The sequence below is a fragment of the Bos mutus genome, chromosome 28 (assembly GCF_027580195.1).
Source record: "Bos mutus isolate GX-2022 chromosome 28, NWIPB_WYAK_1.1, whole genome shotgun sequence".
Classification (NCBI taxonomy): domain Eukaryota; kingdom Metazoa; phylum Chordata; class Mammalia; order Artiodactyla; family Bovidae; genus Bos; species Bos mutus.
In genome coordinates this window covers 16,309,448-16,326,205 of record NC_091644.1, presented here as the reverse complement: position 1 = coordinate 16,326,205, position 16,758 = coordinate 16,309,448, and the positions used below count along the sequence as shown (strand labels likewise).

The 16,758-nt window shown below is 40.5% G+C and overlaps 1 protein-coding gene across 2 annotated transcripts in view; it reads right to left on the bottom strand.

The window, feature by feature from the left end:
• CFAP70 (cilia and flagella associated protein 70) overlaps nucleotides 1-16,758 on the bottom strand; it is an 83,440-nt gene that overhangs the window by 27,359 nt on the left and 39,323 nt on the right. For both annotated transcript variants that reach the window (XM_005910082.2, XM_070364547.1), the window contains exons 13-20: nucleotides 15,017-15,108; nucleotides 11,658-11,718; nucleotides 11,154-11,348; nucleotides 9,662-9,793; nucleotides 3,281-3,406; nucleotides 1,122-1,255; nucleotides 894-1,009; nucleotides 471-695 (exon numbers count right to left, since the gene is read on the bottom strand). In XM_005910082.2, coding sequence (XP_005910144.2) covers nucleotides 471-695; nucleotides 894-1,009; nucleotides 1,122-1,255; nucleotides 3,281-3,406; nucleotides 9,662-9,793; nucleotides 11,154-11,348; nucleotides 11,658-11,718; nucleotides 15,017-15,108 — 1,081 coding nt within the window. The remainder of the gene's footprint in view (nucleotides 1-470; nucleotides 696-893; nucleotides 1,010-1,121; nucleotides 1,256-3,280; nucleotides 3,407-9,661; nucleotides 9,794-11,153; nucleotides 11,349-11,657; nucleotides 11,719-15,016; nucleotides 15,109-16,758) is intronic.

The window sequence follows — 16,758 nt, the reverse complement described above, 5'->3', positions numbered from 1 at the left end:
CAAAATAACATATGCAAGAAACACACAAAAACACACAACTTAAACACATTAGAATGATTTCCTTAAGTGGAGGAAAGGAGAATGTCAGTGAAAAACAGGGAAAAAAAGTGATTAAATAAATTTAAAAATTTTACAATCACAAGACTGAGACTTTAGATCCTGGGGAAGTGAGTGAGGGGGAAAAGAATCTGCTAAAATGATACCCCTTTTAGGGATACATAGAGATGTTAAATTCTCAAAAATTTTAAGTCTCAAAAAATTGACAAGCAACAACAGTAGAAATTTCCGACTTTCAGTCACATGAATGAGGAAATGTTTAGAAGGACTGTTGCCTGGTAGCCCTGGAACAACTCAAAACTCCACTTTCTCATTCATTTCACAACTATTTACTGAGTACCTACTATGTGCCAGGGCCTACTCATGAGGCCAGTAATTTTTCCAATAGCCACACACCATCTCCCTGGTCCTACCTGTGGGGGCTTCCATTTTGAGGGCTGCTATAGAAGAAACATTGGTAACTCCCCAAGGACCTAAGCTGGATTCTGCTTTCCCTCCTTCTTCAACATACTCTATAGTACCGGTGCTCTTCTGCTTCGTGACTTGTGCCTGAAGAACTCGTGCCTGAAGCTGTTTGGAGGCTTCATGAAATGCCATTTCCATTCGAATATCATTATTTTGAATTTCATAGTATAAGCCTGAATAAAAAAAGACGTTGAAACAAAGATGACTAATTTCCCACTATCAAATACTGAAGAATGACAACATTTCATTTAAATTCTCCACACTTCTACCAAAGTTTAAGAATTACATGATGAGCCATTAAAGAATGGAAGGAGAAAGGAAAAATCTTCTAATGAAAGAAGATACATTTGTATCATAGGAAAGTATCAAACCAAGTAAAGTCCAGGCTACAACATTGGTCGGTTCCAAGCAAGTAGCATCTTCAAAGAAAACTTCTGCCTGCTCATAGTTCTCCATCAGGACAGCCAGGACACCACACAGCAACAAGCTGAGAAGAGACCACCAGCATGATTGACCACATGGCCCATGTCACAGGAACCAGGGCAAACGCACACAGAAGCTTATCTGCTCCTACTCATTCCTCTCCCTTCCAACCATACCTCTGGATATGATTCTGGTTCAGGGAAAGGGCTTTTCGAAAACACTCCTGTGCTTTGATATTGTCTTCAGTTAAGAGGCAGAAGGCACCATAGTCCAGCCAGTGCTCCAGGTTCTGGGGCTCACGAACTAACCTCTGCCACATGAAACATCAGGAGGACCAAGGTTACCGTGACACTATGCTACATCCTTCATGCACATAACATCACATAGCAAGCACTCCAGAAATACTATAAGCTCTATGAAATTAGAAGTATGACTTCTTTTTTGCTTACCATTAAATTCTGAATGCCCAGAACAGTCACTTGTCTGGCTTATATTATGTGGTCAATAAATATTTATTGAAATAATGTAAAAAATGAATCCTCAAAAAAAAATCCTCAATTCACTGCTTTCTAGTATCAGTGTTTTGGTCACCATATGCTCATCCAATTACTTGGAATTTACATATAATCACTTCTGTCACAGTCTTGAGGAGGCAAATATCAGCTTATCCACAAATATGTAATAATAAAAGCAACTTATAATGAGTGAAAACTATAAAACATTGCTGAAAGAAATTAAAAAGAAGAGAGATAAACAAATGAAAACACATTGCATGTTCACAGATTAGATTAAAAGACTTAATACTGTGAAAAGCAATATATAGACTCAATGCAATGTCTATCAAAATCCCAATGATATTTTTTTGCAGAAACATAAAAGCCCATTCCAAAATTCATATGGAATCTTAAGGATCCTGAATATCCAAAATGATCTTTAAAAAGAACAAAACGAGAAAACTCACACTTCCTGATTTCAGAACTTAACAAAGTTACAATAATCAGTCTGGTACTGGTATAAAGACAGACATATAAGCCAAGGGAATAGAATGGAGAGCCCAGAAATAAATCCTAACATATATGGTCAAATGACTTTTGACAAAGGTGTCAAGACCATTCGGTAGGAAAAGGACAATCTTTTAAGCAAACTATGCTAGGAAAACGGAGTATCCACATGCAGAGAATGAAGCTGAACCCTTACCTAACACCATATACAAAAAAATAATTCAAGTGAATCAAAGACCTAAATGTAATATCTAAAACTATAAAATTCTCCTAAGAAAACACAGGGCAACAGTTTCACAACTGGATGTGACAATCTTCCTCCAGCTATGTTCCCATTAAGTGCATGTTTCTCCCTCTCCCTACACTGGGACATTTGTACCAGAGGAAGGGTGTGTGAAGCAAGTTGGGCCCTGTGCATATAGCTGTAACAATGGCTGCTTATGTAGCCATCTGTGGCTCTTCTCAGATGCAGCCCAGGTCAGACTTTTTTTTCCTGGTTGTGGCCCCCAGATCCAGTGCCATGCTGTGGTGTGGTCTGAGTGGGGCTGGAGCACTGGCTTGGCTTGGGCCCAGATGCATGGTAAGGTGGCCGTGAGGAATGTGCCAGCCTGTAGGGCAGATCTCGCTCTGCCCTGCCTCAGGGGCAAGCCAGAACACTTGCATTCTTCATAAACGGAGCCCAGGCTTCTCCAGCCTTTCTGTTTGTCCCAGCAGTCAGTCCTTCAACCCGCAAAGGCGCCCTGTCTTCTCTACACAGTAATCCAGGACTGGGACACCCAGTCTGCAGCTTGACTCACTTACCCCTCAGTGTGAATATTCACCACTGCACCCTCCCTTCTCCTCTGAGTCCCGTCCTAAGGACACAGGTCCCAACCAGCTCACTTTTCTTCCCTTTCAGCTAAATTATGCGTGTATCTTTCTTACAGTCTTGCTTGTACACGAGTCCTTCTGTCAGCTTCCAGTGAGAATTGTTCCACATGTAGATGTATTTTTAACATGCTTAAGGCAAGGAGGTGACCTCCATGTCCCCTTACTCTGCCATCTTTATTTCTGCCTCTCGAGGTTCATTTTCTGCATATGGATAACCAACTGTTCTAACACAATTTTTTGAAAAGCCTATCCTTTCGGCATTGAATTTTTAAATTTGTAAACAACTTTGTCAAAAATATAATGGCTCTGTTTCTGTGGACCTATTTTTGGACTCTGTTTTATTGATCTATGTGTCCATCTTTTCACCAACAAGGTTGGATTTCAAACAATCAAACACTCCTATGTATTATACCCATATTATACAATTAGCAGTAGCAACAACCACCAGAAAGATGTTTAATTACCTCTTCATAGTACACTGTTGCCATTTCATAGTTCTCATTGACTTCTGCTTCAAAGGCAAAGAGTCGAAGCTGTTCACTGCTAGTATAAATGGCTGGAGGGGTGCCTTGGACATCATCTGGCATGGTCTTGTCAGCATCAAGATGACAGGCAGACAAAATGAAGCAGTTATAAGCAGAGAAGTTTTATAAGAATAAACCAGATATGAGACTCTAGTTATGATGTCTGAAATGATATTGAGGTTTCTCACAGTCTTACCAGTACAGTAACAGAGTGAGTGGAACCAACAGATAAATATCGAGGGTGAAATAGAATCTCAGGTATCTGAACACCAACAGTCTGAGCTCATGGAAGTGAGTAAAAACTTATTTACAGCAGAACTGCTCTCCTCAAGGCTGGGCAGTCAGCATCCCTAAGTCACTTTTAACCCCAAATAGCTTCTTTCTTTTTCTCTAGTGTACAGAAATATTATCATTTTTTAGGGGTCATGACATGAAAAGGTTGGCAAGAACTAGCCAGAATCTTCAAACATCGAGAAAACAAATCTTTGGCAGCTACATCTATATTTTCAGTTGGATATATAGACAGATTCTACCAAGGAGACATTTTAGACATAGCCAGAAAGGTAGAAGGAAAAATAACATATCCTTTATACCCAGATAGGAAAGAGGAGGTCTGGTATAATAAGCAATCTCTTGGGCCAGAGGCTAGGGGCAGGGAAGACCCCTCCCCCGATTTCTTAACCAGAAATAAAACTTATATCGTTGACTTTAACAAGGAGAGTTACTAAGGAATGTGAAGAGTGAAGCTAAGTTTGAGATGGGCCAAAGAGAGCTTCTGATCATTGTTAATGCCTCTGTACTCCATTCTTTCTAATTCTGAGCTCCAAATCCCTATAGCAACACACTCCTATGCCCAAACCAGAAATATTTTACCTCTAATATCCACTCCCCATACCCACATTACAAGCCTTCTGTCTTCTTGTCATTTATTCCCCTTAAAACTGCTCTCTGACTTCCAATACACCTATAATTTCCCAAATGGATAAGCCTGGACCTCATGATTATCTACTCATACTGCTCTCTCACCAGCACACTCAAGTCCTGGGCATCCTTGCCCTTTTCCTGCACTTGCTCAGACAACTCCCAAATCAAAACAATCCCACAATCTGACTTCTTCCTTCTTAGGCAGAAGCTGCTAATTGAGCCTGAAGAAAACTGCATATGGTCTTAGCTGAAGACTTTACTACTCTCAACAGTCTATGTATTTGTCCTTGTTCAGCAACATTTTCCATTATGCTAGGCAGTATCTAAATTTTCTTCTCTTCAAACTTTACATTCAACACTTACTCCTTTCACTTTCAGTAAAGATGTTACTTCACAGAGGAAATAGAAATTATTAGGCAAAAAAAAAAAAAAAAATCCTTCAACTTTTGAATCCCACAACCAAATTGTTTCTCTTTTTTCTAAGATTTATTTAATTTTTTGGCTGTGGTGGGTCTTTGTTGGTGCATGTGGGCTTCCTCTAGTCGCAGAGAGCGGGGGCTACTCTCCATTGCGGTGTGTGAGCTTCTCATTGGTGGCTTCTCTTGTTGCAGAGCACAGGCTCTAGGCACACAGGCCTTCAGCAGCTGCAGCGCATGGGCTCAGCAGTTGTGGCTCTCGGGGTCTAGAGCATGGGCTCAGTAGCTGTGGTGCACAGGCTTAGTTGGTCCACAGCATGTGGAATCTCCCCAGACCAGGGATCAAACCAGCATCCCTTGCATTGCAAGGCAGATTCTTAACCACTTAACCACCAGTGGTCAAGAAGGGAAGCCCCTAAACTGTTTATTCCTGCATCCATTGTATGTCTTTCCTTGCAACCTCAGAGGAAGAGTGCTGGGGACCAGCCCCAGCTGATCCAGGGTATTCGAAGGAGAGACGGCCTAGGCGACTATTTATATGCTAATTAGAGATATAGAGAACAATAGAATGAGGATAGCTCAGTAGGAAAATTCAGTGGAGAAAAGAAGCTGAGTAGCTTGGTTTACGCGGGAGACCAATAAAACTTCAAGACAAGAAGTTTGCACCACTTACGTAGGCCGCAGGCGCCCTCTCGAATAGCGGAAGGTGCCTCACCCTAGACACCTTCTCGAGTGGGTCTTAGAAGCCCAGGCATAATTAGTAAGCGTGGTGGGTTCCGCGCTCCAGATGGAGACTTCAGCCGGAAGTTAAAGGGAAGAATGACATGGGGAGACCAAGCGTTGGTGAGCAAGGCCCATAGCTTTATTTTTAACAGGGGCTTTTATACCCTAAGTTACACATAGAGGATAATAGGGGATGCAAAGTCAGCAGTCTTTGATTCTTATCAAAAACCAAGGTTTCTTTCCTGCAAATTTATCGTATACAAATGGTTTAGGTGATTTACATCATCTTCTGGCCAGAAGGCCTACTAACATTTTATGACTCTTGACAAGGACTTATCAACAAAGACTTATTTTCTCTAAGAGTAATTATTTTAAGGTTTGGCACCATCTTCCAAAGATAAAATTGCATTCCTATAGGGCGGATGTGTAATGGGCTTACAACAAAGAAAAGAATTTATTACCTTAAGGGTCTAAAGTTACTAACACCAAGGCCACTACTTATTTTTTACTATATACCAACTATTAATTAATACACATTCAAGGATACAATTCAGGGGATGTGAAAACTTGGCAACAAGCATTGACTCATCAATGAAATCCTTTACTAGTTTATTCTGACAGTTTTTAACTCTCTGAGAGGCTCTAAGCTATTTGAATATCTTAAGCTTCCCGTGCCTCTGGAGGCTAGGAGACTGTAAACAATCGTATGCATAGCTGCAGGAGTCCGGGTAAACTTGTCAGGCGAGTTAGAGAACCATCTGAGGGGTTTGGATTTAAACACTCCTAATTGCCCAGGAACTTTATTAATTGGAGCTGTAAGTTAACTCTTTGACAGAGAGAGAGAGATGGTGGTAGGGGACAGCCCCCAGTAAAGTCAGAGGTGAGAGCACAAAGCAATAAAGTAGGCAGACTCTGGTTTTTTGGGGGAAAAATGCTCGAGAATATCCGGGGGGACTCCTGAGGCTCGATCCCGCCTTTGCGTATGCCGAGCCTCCTTCCTCATGACCTTTGTCACGAGTGGAATGCCTCACCGGCTCCCCGCAGAAGAGGTATCACATCCTTCTCTGTTTTGAGGCTAATCCTTACATCTAAATTCTTGATCCTTTTCCATTTGTATATCCCAAGTTTGCCATTGATTGTCCTCTCTTTCCCCTCAACTTTGAACTTCTCCCAATCTACTGACTCCTTTTCCTAAACCTGAGGACATTCTAAAGACTTTTCCATCTTAAAAAGAAAATCTCTAATTTCTAGCTACTACTTTCCTACTCCTTCCTTTTTATCTTCCAACTTCTTGAATGTTTATCCACCTGCTTTCTAATCACTCATTTACTCCTCAATTCACTATAACTTGGATCTACTTCATTAGACCAATGAAACCGCTACGAAAAGGTTAACAACAGCCTCTTTATTGCCAAATTCAAAAAAATCTTTTCAGACTTTCTCTTTTCTCCCTAGCTATATGAACATATAACTGGCATCAGTTCAGTTCAGTTGCTCAGTCGTGTCCAACTCTGTGCGACCCCATGAACCGCAGCACGTCAGGCCTCCCTGTCCATCACCAACTCCCAGAACCCACCCAAACCCATGTCCATTGAGTCAGTGATGCCATCCAACCATCTCATCCTCTGTCATCCCCTTCTCCTCCTGCCCTCAATCTTTCCCAGCATCAAATGGGTCAGCTCTTTGCATCAGGGGGCCAAAATATTGGAGTTTCAGCTTCAACATCAGTCCTTCCAATGAACATCCAGGACTGATCTCCTTTAGGATGGACTGGTTGGATCTCCTTGCAGTCCAAGGGACTCTCAAGAGTCTTCTCTAACACCACAGTTCAAAAGCATCAATTCTTTGGCGCTCAGCTTTCTTCACAGTCCAAGTCTCACATTCATATATGACGACTGGAAAAACAATAGCCTTGACTAGACGAGCCTTTGTTGACAAAGTAATGTCTCTGCTTTTCAATATGCTGTCTAGGTTGGTCATAACTTTCCTTCCAAGGAGTAAGCCTATTTTAATTTCATGGCTGCAATCACCATCTACAGTCATTTTGGAGCCCCCCAATATAAAGTCTGCCACTGTTTCCCCATCTATTTGCCATGAAGTGACAGGACTGGATGCCATGATCTTAGTTTTCTGAATGTTGAGCTTTAAGCCAACTTTTCACTCTCTTTCACTTTCATCAAGAGGCTCTTTAGTTCTTCTTTGCTTTCTGCCATAAGGGTGGTGTCATCTGCATATCTGAGGTTATTGATATTTCTCCCGAAATCTTGATTCCAGCTTGTGTCTCTTCCAGCAAAGCATTTCTCATGAGGTACTCTGCATATAAGTTAAATAAGCAGGGTGACAATATACAGCCTTGACGTACTCCTTTTCCTATTTGAAACCAGTCTGTTGTTCCATGTCCAGTTCTAACTGTTGCTTCCTGATCTGCATATAGGTTTCTCAAGAGGCAGGTCAGGTGGTCTGGTATTCCCATCTCTTGAAGAATTTTCCACAGTTTATTATGATCCACACAGTCAAAGGCTTTGGCATAGTCAATAAAGCAGAAAGAGATGTTTTTATGGAACTCTCTTGCTTTTCTGATGATCCAGTGGATGTTGGCAATCTCATTTCTGGTTCCTCTGCCTTTTCTAGAACTAGCTTGAACATCTGGAAGTTCACAGTTCACATATCGCTGAAGTCTGGTTTGGAGAATTTTGAGCATTACTTTCCTAGTGTGTGAGATGAGTGCAATTGTGTGGTAGTTTGAGCATTCTTTGGCATTGCCTTTCTTTGGGATTGGAATGAAAACTGACCTTTTCCAGTCCTGTGGCCTCTGCTGAGTTTTCCAAATTTGCTGGCATATTGAGTGCAGCACTTTCAGAACATCATCTTTCAGGATTTGAAATAGCTCAACTTGAATTCCATCACCTCCACTAGCTTTGTTCATAGTGATGCTTCCTAAGGCCCACTTGACTTCACATTCCAGGATGTCTGGCTCTAGGTGAGTGATCACACCATTGTGATTATCTGGGTCATGAAGATCTATTTTGTACAGTTCTTCTGTGTATTCTTGCCACCTCTTCTTAATATCTTCTACTTCTGTTAGGTCCATACCATTTCTGTCTTTTATTGAGCCCATCTTTGCATGAAATGTTCCCTTGGTATCTCTAATTTTCTTGAAGAGACCTCTAGTCTTTCCCATTCTATTGTTTTCCTCTATTTCTTTGCATTGATCGCTGAAGGAAGGCTTTATCTCTTTGCTATTTGGAATTCTGCAATCAAATGGGTGTATTGTTCTTTTTCTCCTTTGCTTTTCACTTCTCTTCTTTTCACAGCTATTTGTAAGGCCTTCTCAGACAGCCATTTTCCTTTTTTCATTTCTTTTTCTTCAGGATGGTCTTACTCCCTGTCTCCTGTACGATGTCACGAACCTCCGTCCATAGTTCATCAGGCACTCTATCAGATCTAGTTCCTTATATCTATTTCTCACTTCTGCTGTATAGTCATAAGGGATTTGATTTAGGTCATACCTGAATGGTCTAGTGGTTTTCCCCACTTTCTTTAATTTAAGTCTGAATTTGGCAATAAGGAGTTCATGATCTGAGCCACAGTCAGCTCCCGGTCTTGTTCTTGCTGACTGTACAGAGCTTCTCCATCTTTGGTTGCAAAGAATATAACCAATCTGATTTCAATATTGACCATCTGGTGATGTCCATGTGTAGAGTCTTCTCTTGTGTTGTTGGAAGAGGGTGTTTGCTATGACCAGTGTGTTCTCTTGGTAGAACTCTATTAGCCTTTGCCCTGCTTCATTCTGTACTCCAAGGCCAAATTTGCCTATTACTCCAGGTGTTTCTTGACTTCCTACTTTTGCATTCCAGTCCCCTATAATGAAAAGGACATCTTTTTTGGGTGTTAGTTCTAGAAGGTCTTGTAGGTGTTCATAGAACTGTTCACCTTCAGCTTCTTCAGTGTTACTGGTCGGGGCATAGAGTTGGATTACCGTGATATTGAATGGTTTGCCTTGGAAATGAAGAGAGATCATTCTGTAGTTTTTGAGATTGCATGAAAGAGGATACCCCCTTATTTTTCCAAAAATTAGTCTTATAAGTTAGGCAGTTTCTCATTCATCTTTGTGTTTTCAATGCCTAGCACAGAGCAGCTACCCCAATAAATGTCTGTGGAATTAAGGAAGAAAAGAGGCAAGAAGAAAGGAATTATTTAGAGGAGACCCTGATGACCTACAGAGAAAAGGAAGAGTGCTTAGTTCTAAGGCATCTACCTGGTTTAAGGCCACATGCATCTGATCCACCAAGAAAACATACAGCTCACTGATAAATTTCTGCAGCTCCTCTTGGCTTTCGAATGATGTTGTCTTCAAGTACTTCTCTCTCACAATCTTTACCACAGCATGCTGCAAGAGACACGCATCACCATGTGATAACATAGTTCAGCAGCATGCTAACAGCACAGACCTCCCTTGAGCTTCTGATCTAAGGCTCATCAGAAATCCAGAAGGTGAACTGATTTTCCTTGGTGACTGCTAGACTGTTGGCGCTCTGATTTTCCCCCAATCAACATACTTTGCATGACATCAAAGTATGTATTCATGACATCATTCTTTTCTTGACATTACCATCATCATCAATATGGTCAATACAGGATTCACACTTTGCAAAGAGAGTCACAAAGCCAAAGAAAACCTTAGCATTATGTTTATGCATCATGTTTTTCATAGTGGCAACATGATTCAAGGGAGAAAAGGAGAAAGGCCTGATTTGAGAGACTGAACAATGGAATCCTGGTTCTAATCCTGCCACTGTACAACCTCATAAATTATTTTACATTTGGTATTTCGGTTTCCTCATTTATTAAATGGATATGTACTTCTGGTATTCCTATCTTACTTCAAAAGAGGATTGAGAGGCCAAAGAGAAATAACAGGTGAAGAAGGACATCCAGCTAGTAATAGTAGAACCAGGAATCAAACTGAGATGTGCCTATGCCACCTGAGAATGGCCTCTTGTCTCCATGGGTATCCGTTGCTTTTCACTTTATTATTTCCACATACTTTCTTTGTATCTGTTTGGTACAGTTTAGGGCACATAGTAAATGTACATAGAAAGGCAATGCAGTGTAGCAAATAAGAATGTTGAGTCTGGAGCCAGATTGCCTGAATGTACATCCCATCTTTGACCTTTACTAGCTCTGTAATCTTAGGCAAATTATTTAATCAACTAAATACTGCAATTCTCTATCTATAAAATGAGGAGTACCTTTCTCTTATAGTTGTTGTGAGGATTAAATTAGTAAAATATGGAATATTTAAAAATTCGTCTGTATACAACAAATACTCAATAAATGTTAGCCATTATTATTTGGGAAATTATTGTTAAGTAAATACTTCTCAAATCTTAGTGATTCTATGGGCTGGAAAAGGTTTGCAATGGGAAACAGAAAATTGTCATGGAATCAACACCAGGTACAGAGTGTCTGCCTGCTAATGCAACACGAAATCTGGCCCCAAATCTGGCCTAACTTCAAGTGAGGAATTAGTTTATTACAAGCTTACACTCAGTATGGATACTGAACCATACCAAGACTATACAGGAGTGGAAGAATGTCTCTAGACATTCCATCATGGAGGACATAGGTCTTTGTATCAGTAGCAAGAAAGGTAGAGCATAGCTGAACATCACTGGAAAAGAAATGATAACTACATATGCAGATAAGATGCTTCATAAAAATCCATGGTTTAATAAATTAATATTTACCTTGAGTTGTTCTTTGAAAGCAAAGTATTTTCCAGAGCAATTAAGTTCATAGTTGAGCTGGCACTTCTGCTCCTCCAGGGTTTCACTGTCTATATCATTACCAGTCTTGACTACTTGTTTCCCAAACATATTGTGATATTCATTCAGAATGGCTCTAGAAATGTTCTTGATCTGCATGTGGTAGTCACTCACTGCCTAGAAAAATACAAAGTGTCTGGTAAAGGGGCCTCAAAGAGGTCAAGACATGGAATGATAGTCTGAAACTGGACTGGGTTTTACATTCAGTAATACTTTAGGTATAAATTGCCCTTTTCTTCCTATCTCAGAAACCATCAGCCAAAGATTAAACACTGTATGTTTAATCTGGTCAGATAGAAGCATGAGGGAAAATATGTGAAGCTACAATTTCTCACCCCTTCTGGAAAACACACCGAAGAGCCCAAGCTCTATTTTCAAGTGGGTGCACTCAACATCTCAGAGTTTCACCTTGGCTTTGGCACTTACCTTCTGAGCTCCTCCTGTCCTACGGGTAAGAGGTGGCCTTGGAGGAATCATTTCCTTGACCCTGTATCAGAAAAAAAACACACAAACTTTCTTATATCCAGATGTATGTTCTTTTATTTCCCAGCGCCAAAGGTCTGGGTGAGGGATATCAAAGGTCAGTTGCCCATCACACTGGACCACTATGCTATTATCTCATGTAAGAACCTAGATGTGAACTTCAGAACAGCATATAACTGTGAATTAGGAAGGAAGGTAGGAAACCACTAAATAGCTACCTGGAAAGTAGCTAAGTTGCACTTCTGGCTAATTTGAGCCCAGGCTTTACCCTTATTCATTTTTTTAAAATCTCTTGTACACAAGAAACTACATAACTCAGGCATTAGAAAGAAATGGGTGTTTCGACTTTAGTAGCTTTATGTAGCTACTAACAGTAGCTGTTATGACTTTTGGTAGAGTCTCTGAAAGCACAAAGCTTTGGAAATATAAATGGTACAAGCAAGTGAAAGCTTTTCTTTCCTCTTCAGTAGGAAAAGTTGATGCTTTCGAACTGTGATGCTGGAGAGGACTCTTGAGAGTCTGTTGGACTGCAAGGAGATCAAATCAGTCAATCCTAAAAGGAATCAATCCTAAATATTCATTGGAAGGACTGATGCTAAAGCTGAAGCTCCAATACAGTGACCACCCGATGTGAAGAACTGACTCATTTGAAAAGACCCTGATGCTGGAAAAGATTGAAGGCAGGAGGAGAAGGTGGCAACAGAGGACGAGATGGTTGGATGGCATCACCGACTCAATGGTCATGAGTTCGAGCAAACTCTGGGAGATAATGAAAGACAGGGAAGCCTGATGTGCTACAGTCCATGGGGCTGTAAAAAGTTAGACACAACTGAGTGACTGAATAACAATAAGGATAAAAAGTATACTCTTGGTCATAATTTATAAGACTGCATTAAGCTACAGTAAAGACATTAAACTTTACAGTGGAAAAAAAAAACTTTACAGTGAATAAGAAAATACATTTTATCACTGTTAAACTACTTACACCAAAACTTTTACCTTCCATTTCCGGGAGTTCTTACAAGAACCCAAAAGAAATCAGGGGCTTCCCTGATGGCTCACTTGGTAATGAATCCACTTGCAATGTGGGAGACCTGGGTTCAATCCCTGGGTTGGGAAGATCCCCTGGAGGAGGGCATGGCAACTCATTCCAGTATTCTTGCCTGGAGAATCCCCATGGACAGAGAAGCCTGGCAGGCTACAGTCCATGGGGTTGAAAAGAGTCGGACACGACTGAGCGACTGAGCACACAGACAAACGGAATTATAGTTCTTCCTTCTAAGAGTTTCAGATTCCTACTTAGGTATACTATACTGTCTTGAAATTTACCAAAAAATTCACAAATCCAATTTTTCTTTCTGATCAGATCAGTCGCTCAGTCGTGTCAGACTCTTTGCAACCCCATGAATTGCAGCATGCCAGGCCTCCCTGTGCATCACCAACTCCCGGAGTTCACTGAGACTCACGTCCATTGAGTCAGTGATGCCATCCAGCCATCTCATCCTCTGTCGTCCCCTTCTCCTCCTGCCCACAATCCCTCCCAGCATCAGAGTCTTTTCCAATGAGTCAGCTCTTCGCATGAGAATTCCCTGGTGGTCCAGTGGTTAAGACTTGGTGCTTTCACTGCTGTGGCCCAGGTTCAATCCTTGGTTGGGGAACTAAGATCTCGCAAGCTATGTGGCATGGCCAAAAAGAAAAGTGAGAATAGGTTCTATGTAATTGTAGACCTTGCTCATAACTCTTAATTTTAATTTTATCTATGTTACTAGATAATATATCCATATGATTCAAAATTTAAGAAATATGAACCAATATATAGTAAATGGTCTCCTGCCAACCTTGTTTAGCCACGCAGTTTCCTTTCCAGAGACAATATTATTCATTCATTGAAAATATATATTGAGTGCCTATTATCCACCAGGCACTTTTCCAGGTGCCAGGATAGAGTATTAAGCAAAGACAAAAATTCTTGCCCTCGTGGCACTTACATTTTAGTTGGGGGAAAAAAGGACAATAAATAAGATAAATATGTTAGTGATATGTTCCACACAGAAAAATAATACAAGAAGGCAGACAAACTATGTTGGGGGTTGGGAGTGGTGGAGATGGGGAGCATATTTCACCAGGGAAAGCTTCACTGAGATGATAATACTTGAGTATGACCTGATAGAAGTAAGGAAGCAAGTCATGTAGATATCTGGGGTGAAGGACATTATAGGAAAAGCAAGCAGCAAGTGTAAAGGCCTTGCTGCAAGAGTATGCCTGGCATGTGTGAGCAATAACAAGAGGCCACTTTGGCTAGACAGAAAAAAATGAGGAGAAAATACATGCAGAGTACATAGCCAGCCCCTTGTAGGTCATATAGACTGACTTTTACTCAGAGTATGATGGGAGTCACTGGTAGCTTCTGAAGAGAGGAGTTATATGAATTGATTTCCATTTTAATACAATCATTACAGAATGCTATAATAAGAGTAAATTGCCCAAATGTGGTACATTCATAGAATGAAGTACTATTCAACAATAAGGAAATGAAGTACTGATACACGCTGCATGCTGGATGAGCCTTCACAGCATCATATTAGATGAAAGAAGCCAGCCAACGAGGACCACATTGGTATGCTTCCACTTAAATGAAATGTTCCAGAGTTGGCAAATTTATACAGACAAAAAGTAGATAAGTGATTGCTTAGGCCTGGGGTGCAGGGTGTTGGTAGGGAAATGGCACAAGGATTGAGAGGAAATGTAGAGGGATTCCTCATATATATGGAGACATTATTCTCCATCTATCTATATAAAAAAGACAATAAAGGATACCATGAATAATTATACATCAATAAATTAGATAACCTTGATGAAACAGACAACTTCTTATCAACACAATCAAAGCACTGTGGTACAACGTAAGCATAGTTCTAAAAAATTACACATATTTATACGAGAGGAGTGTGTGTGTGTGTAATATAGACACTTACAATAACTCCAGAAGGATAAATACCAAGGTGTTAAAAATGGTTATCATTGGGTGAGTAGAAAGAAATCTGGGTATTTTTAGATACTTTCTTGTTGATTTTTTTTTTCTTGCTGATCTTGAAATTTTCAATATTTTTGTAATTGGCATATATGACTTTTTTTAAAAGAAGACAAAAGTAATGAAAAAAACTTCATTAAAAAAAAACATCCAGAAAACTGTCTGCTGCTTAACCCAAGAAAAATTACATTTATGTGGACAAAACAACTTCCTTTAAAGGAAGTCACCTAAATTGTCTTGCAAAACAGGTATAAGAACCATCGGCACACACCTTCTGGCTAGTTCCTCTGGCATTCTCTTCGGAACCAAGGCTTTGTCCAGTTCAATCTCCAACACAATGTAAGTCCCTGCTTCTACATATTGCTGCAAAGACATTTTTCTCTAATTTATTCTTTCCAGGAAAATACATATTCATGAAAAAATTTTAGTACTATAATGCTCACAATATAAATGAGAAAATTGTATATTTAACTATATATAGTGTGATTATGCAGAGAAGGCAATGGCAACCCACTCCAGTACTCTTGCCTGGAAAATCCCATGGACGGAGGAGCCTGGTAGGCTGCAGTCCATGGGGTCATTGAGGGTCGGACACAACTGAGTGACTTCACTTTCACTTTTCACTTTCCTGCATTGGAGAAGGAAATGGCAACCCACTCCAGTGTTCTTGCCTGGAGAATCCCAGGGACGGGGGAGCCTGGTGGGCTGCCATCTCTGGGGTCACGCAAAGTAGGACACTACTGAAGTGACTTAGCAAGCAAGCAAGCAAGTGTGATTACGACTTAAAATATTTTTTAGATAGAAAAATAACTGGAAAGAAAGATAGTAATGGGGGGGAGGCTTCCCTGGTGGTCCAGTGGTTAAGGATCCGACTGCCAATGCAGTGGGCATAGGTTTGACCCCAGGTCTGGAATGATCCCATATGCAGAAGGGCAACTAAGCCCATGCACCGTAATTACTGAGCCTGAGTACTGCAATGACTGGAGTCAGTGTGCCTAGAGCCCTTACTACACAACAAGAGAAGCCTCTGCAAGGAGAAGCCTGCACACCACAACGAAGAGAAACCCCAGCTTGCCATAACTAGAGAAAGCCCCAAGCGCAGCCACGAACACCTAGGGCAGCCATAAGTAAATAAATAAATAAATATTTTTAAAAAATAGTGGCAGTGGTTATCTCTTGCAGAAAAAGGTTTTCAATTTTACTCTTGAAAACATCTACCCCAGCTGAAGTCTTGTTTAATTTGTTCAATATCATTCTTAAAATTCTTTTAAGTGAGTGTCATTCTATCTTCTAGCAAACATCTTTCAGGAGTCTTGCAGAAATAATATCATAACCTTCTGACATTCCCACCCACACCCTTCTAAGTACCATCTATCAACTTCAACCTAGGACATTTCTACCTAGATTTTTGCCAGCATCCTAAATATATCAGGTCCAAGACTGAACTTATCATTTTCCTATAATAACCACTATCTTTATTTTTCTGTAATGATTCTGTTATCTTTCCAGAAAGTGAGGCTTGAAACCCAAGTTAGCTTTAACTTTTATTCCTCAACACCCAAAGCTTCCAAATATCATACCTTGCCTCTGCAAGTTTTTTACTTTCTTTACTACAACCCTGTCCCTAGATTAAACTGTCATTAACACTCACCTGTACTATAGGAAAAACCTATACACTGACATCTGAATCCCCTACCACAACTTCAGTCTCTTTTTTCCATATTCTGGCAAGAGTATTGCCCTGACACACTCATGAGGTATTATTTCTACATGACTTAAAAACTTACATGTGCATTTCTGAGATAAGGCGTAACAGTCCCTCATCATCCACAGAATGAAACCCACACTTTTCAGCAAGCCTTTCAAAGCATTTCTAAACCCCAACTCAATCCCTCTCTTCTTTATCACCTCCTTCTAGAGCCATTACTTTCTTTTCATTTCTCTATATCATGGTGGTGGTGGTGGTATAGTCGCTAAGTCATATCCGACTCTTGCAACCCCATGGACTGTAGC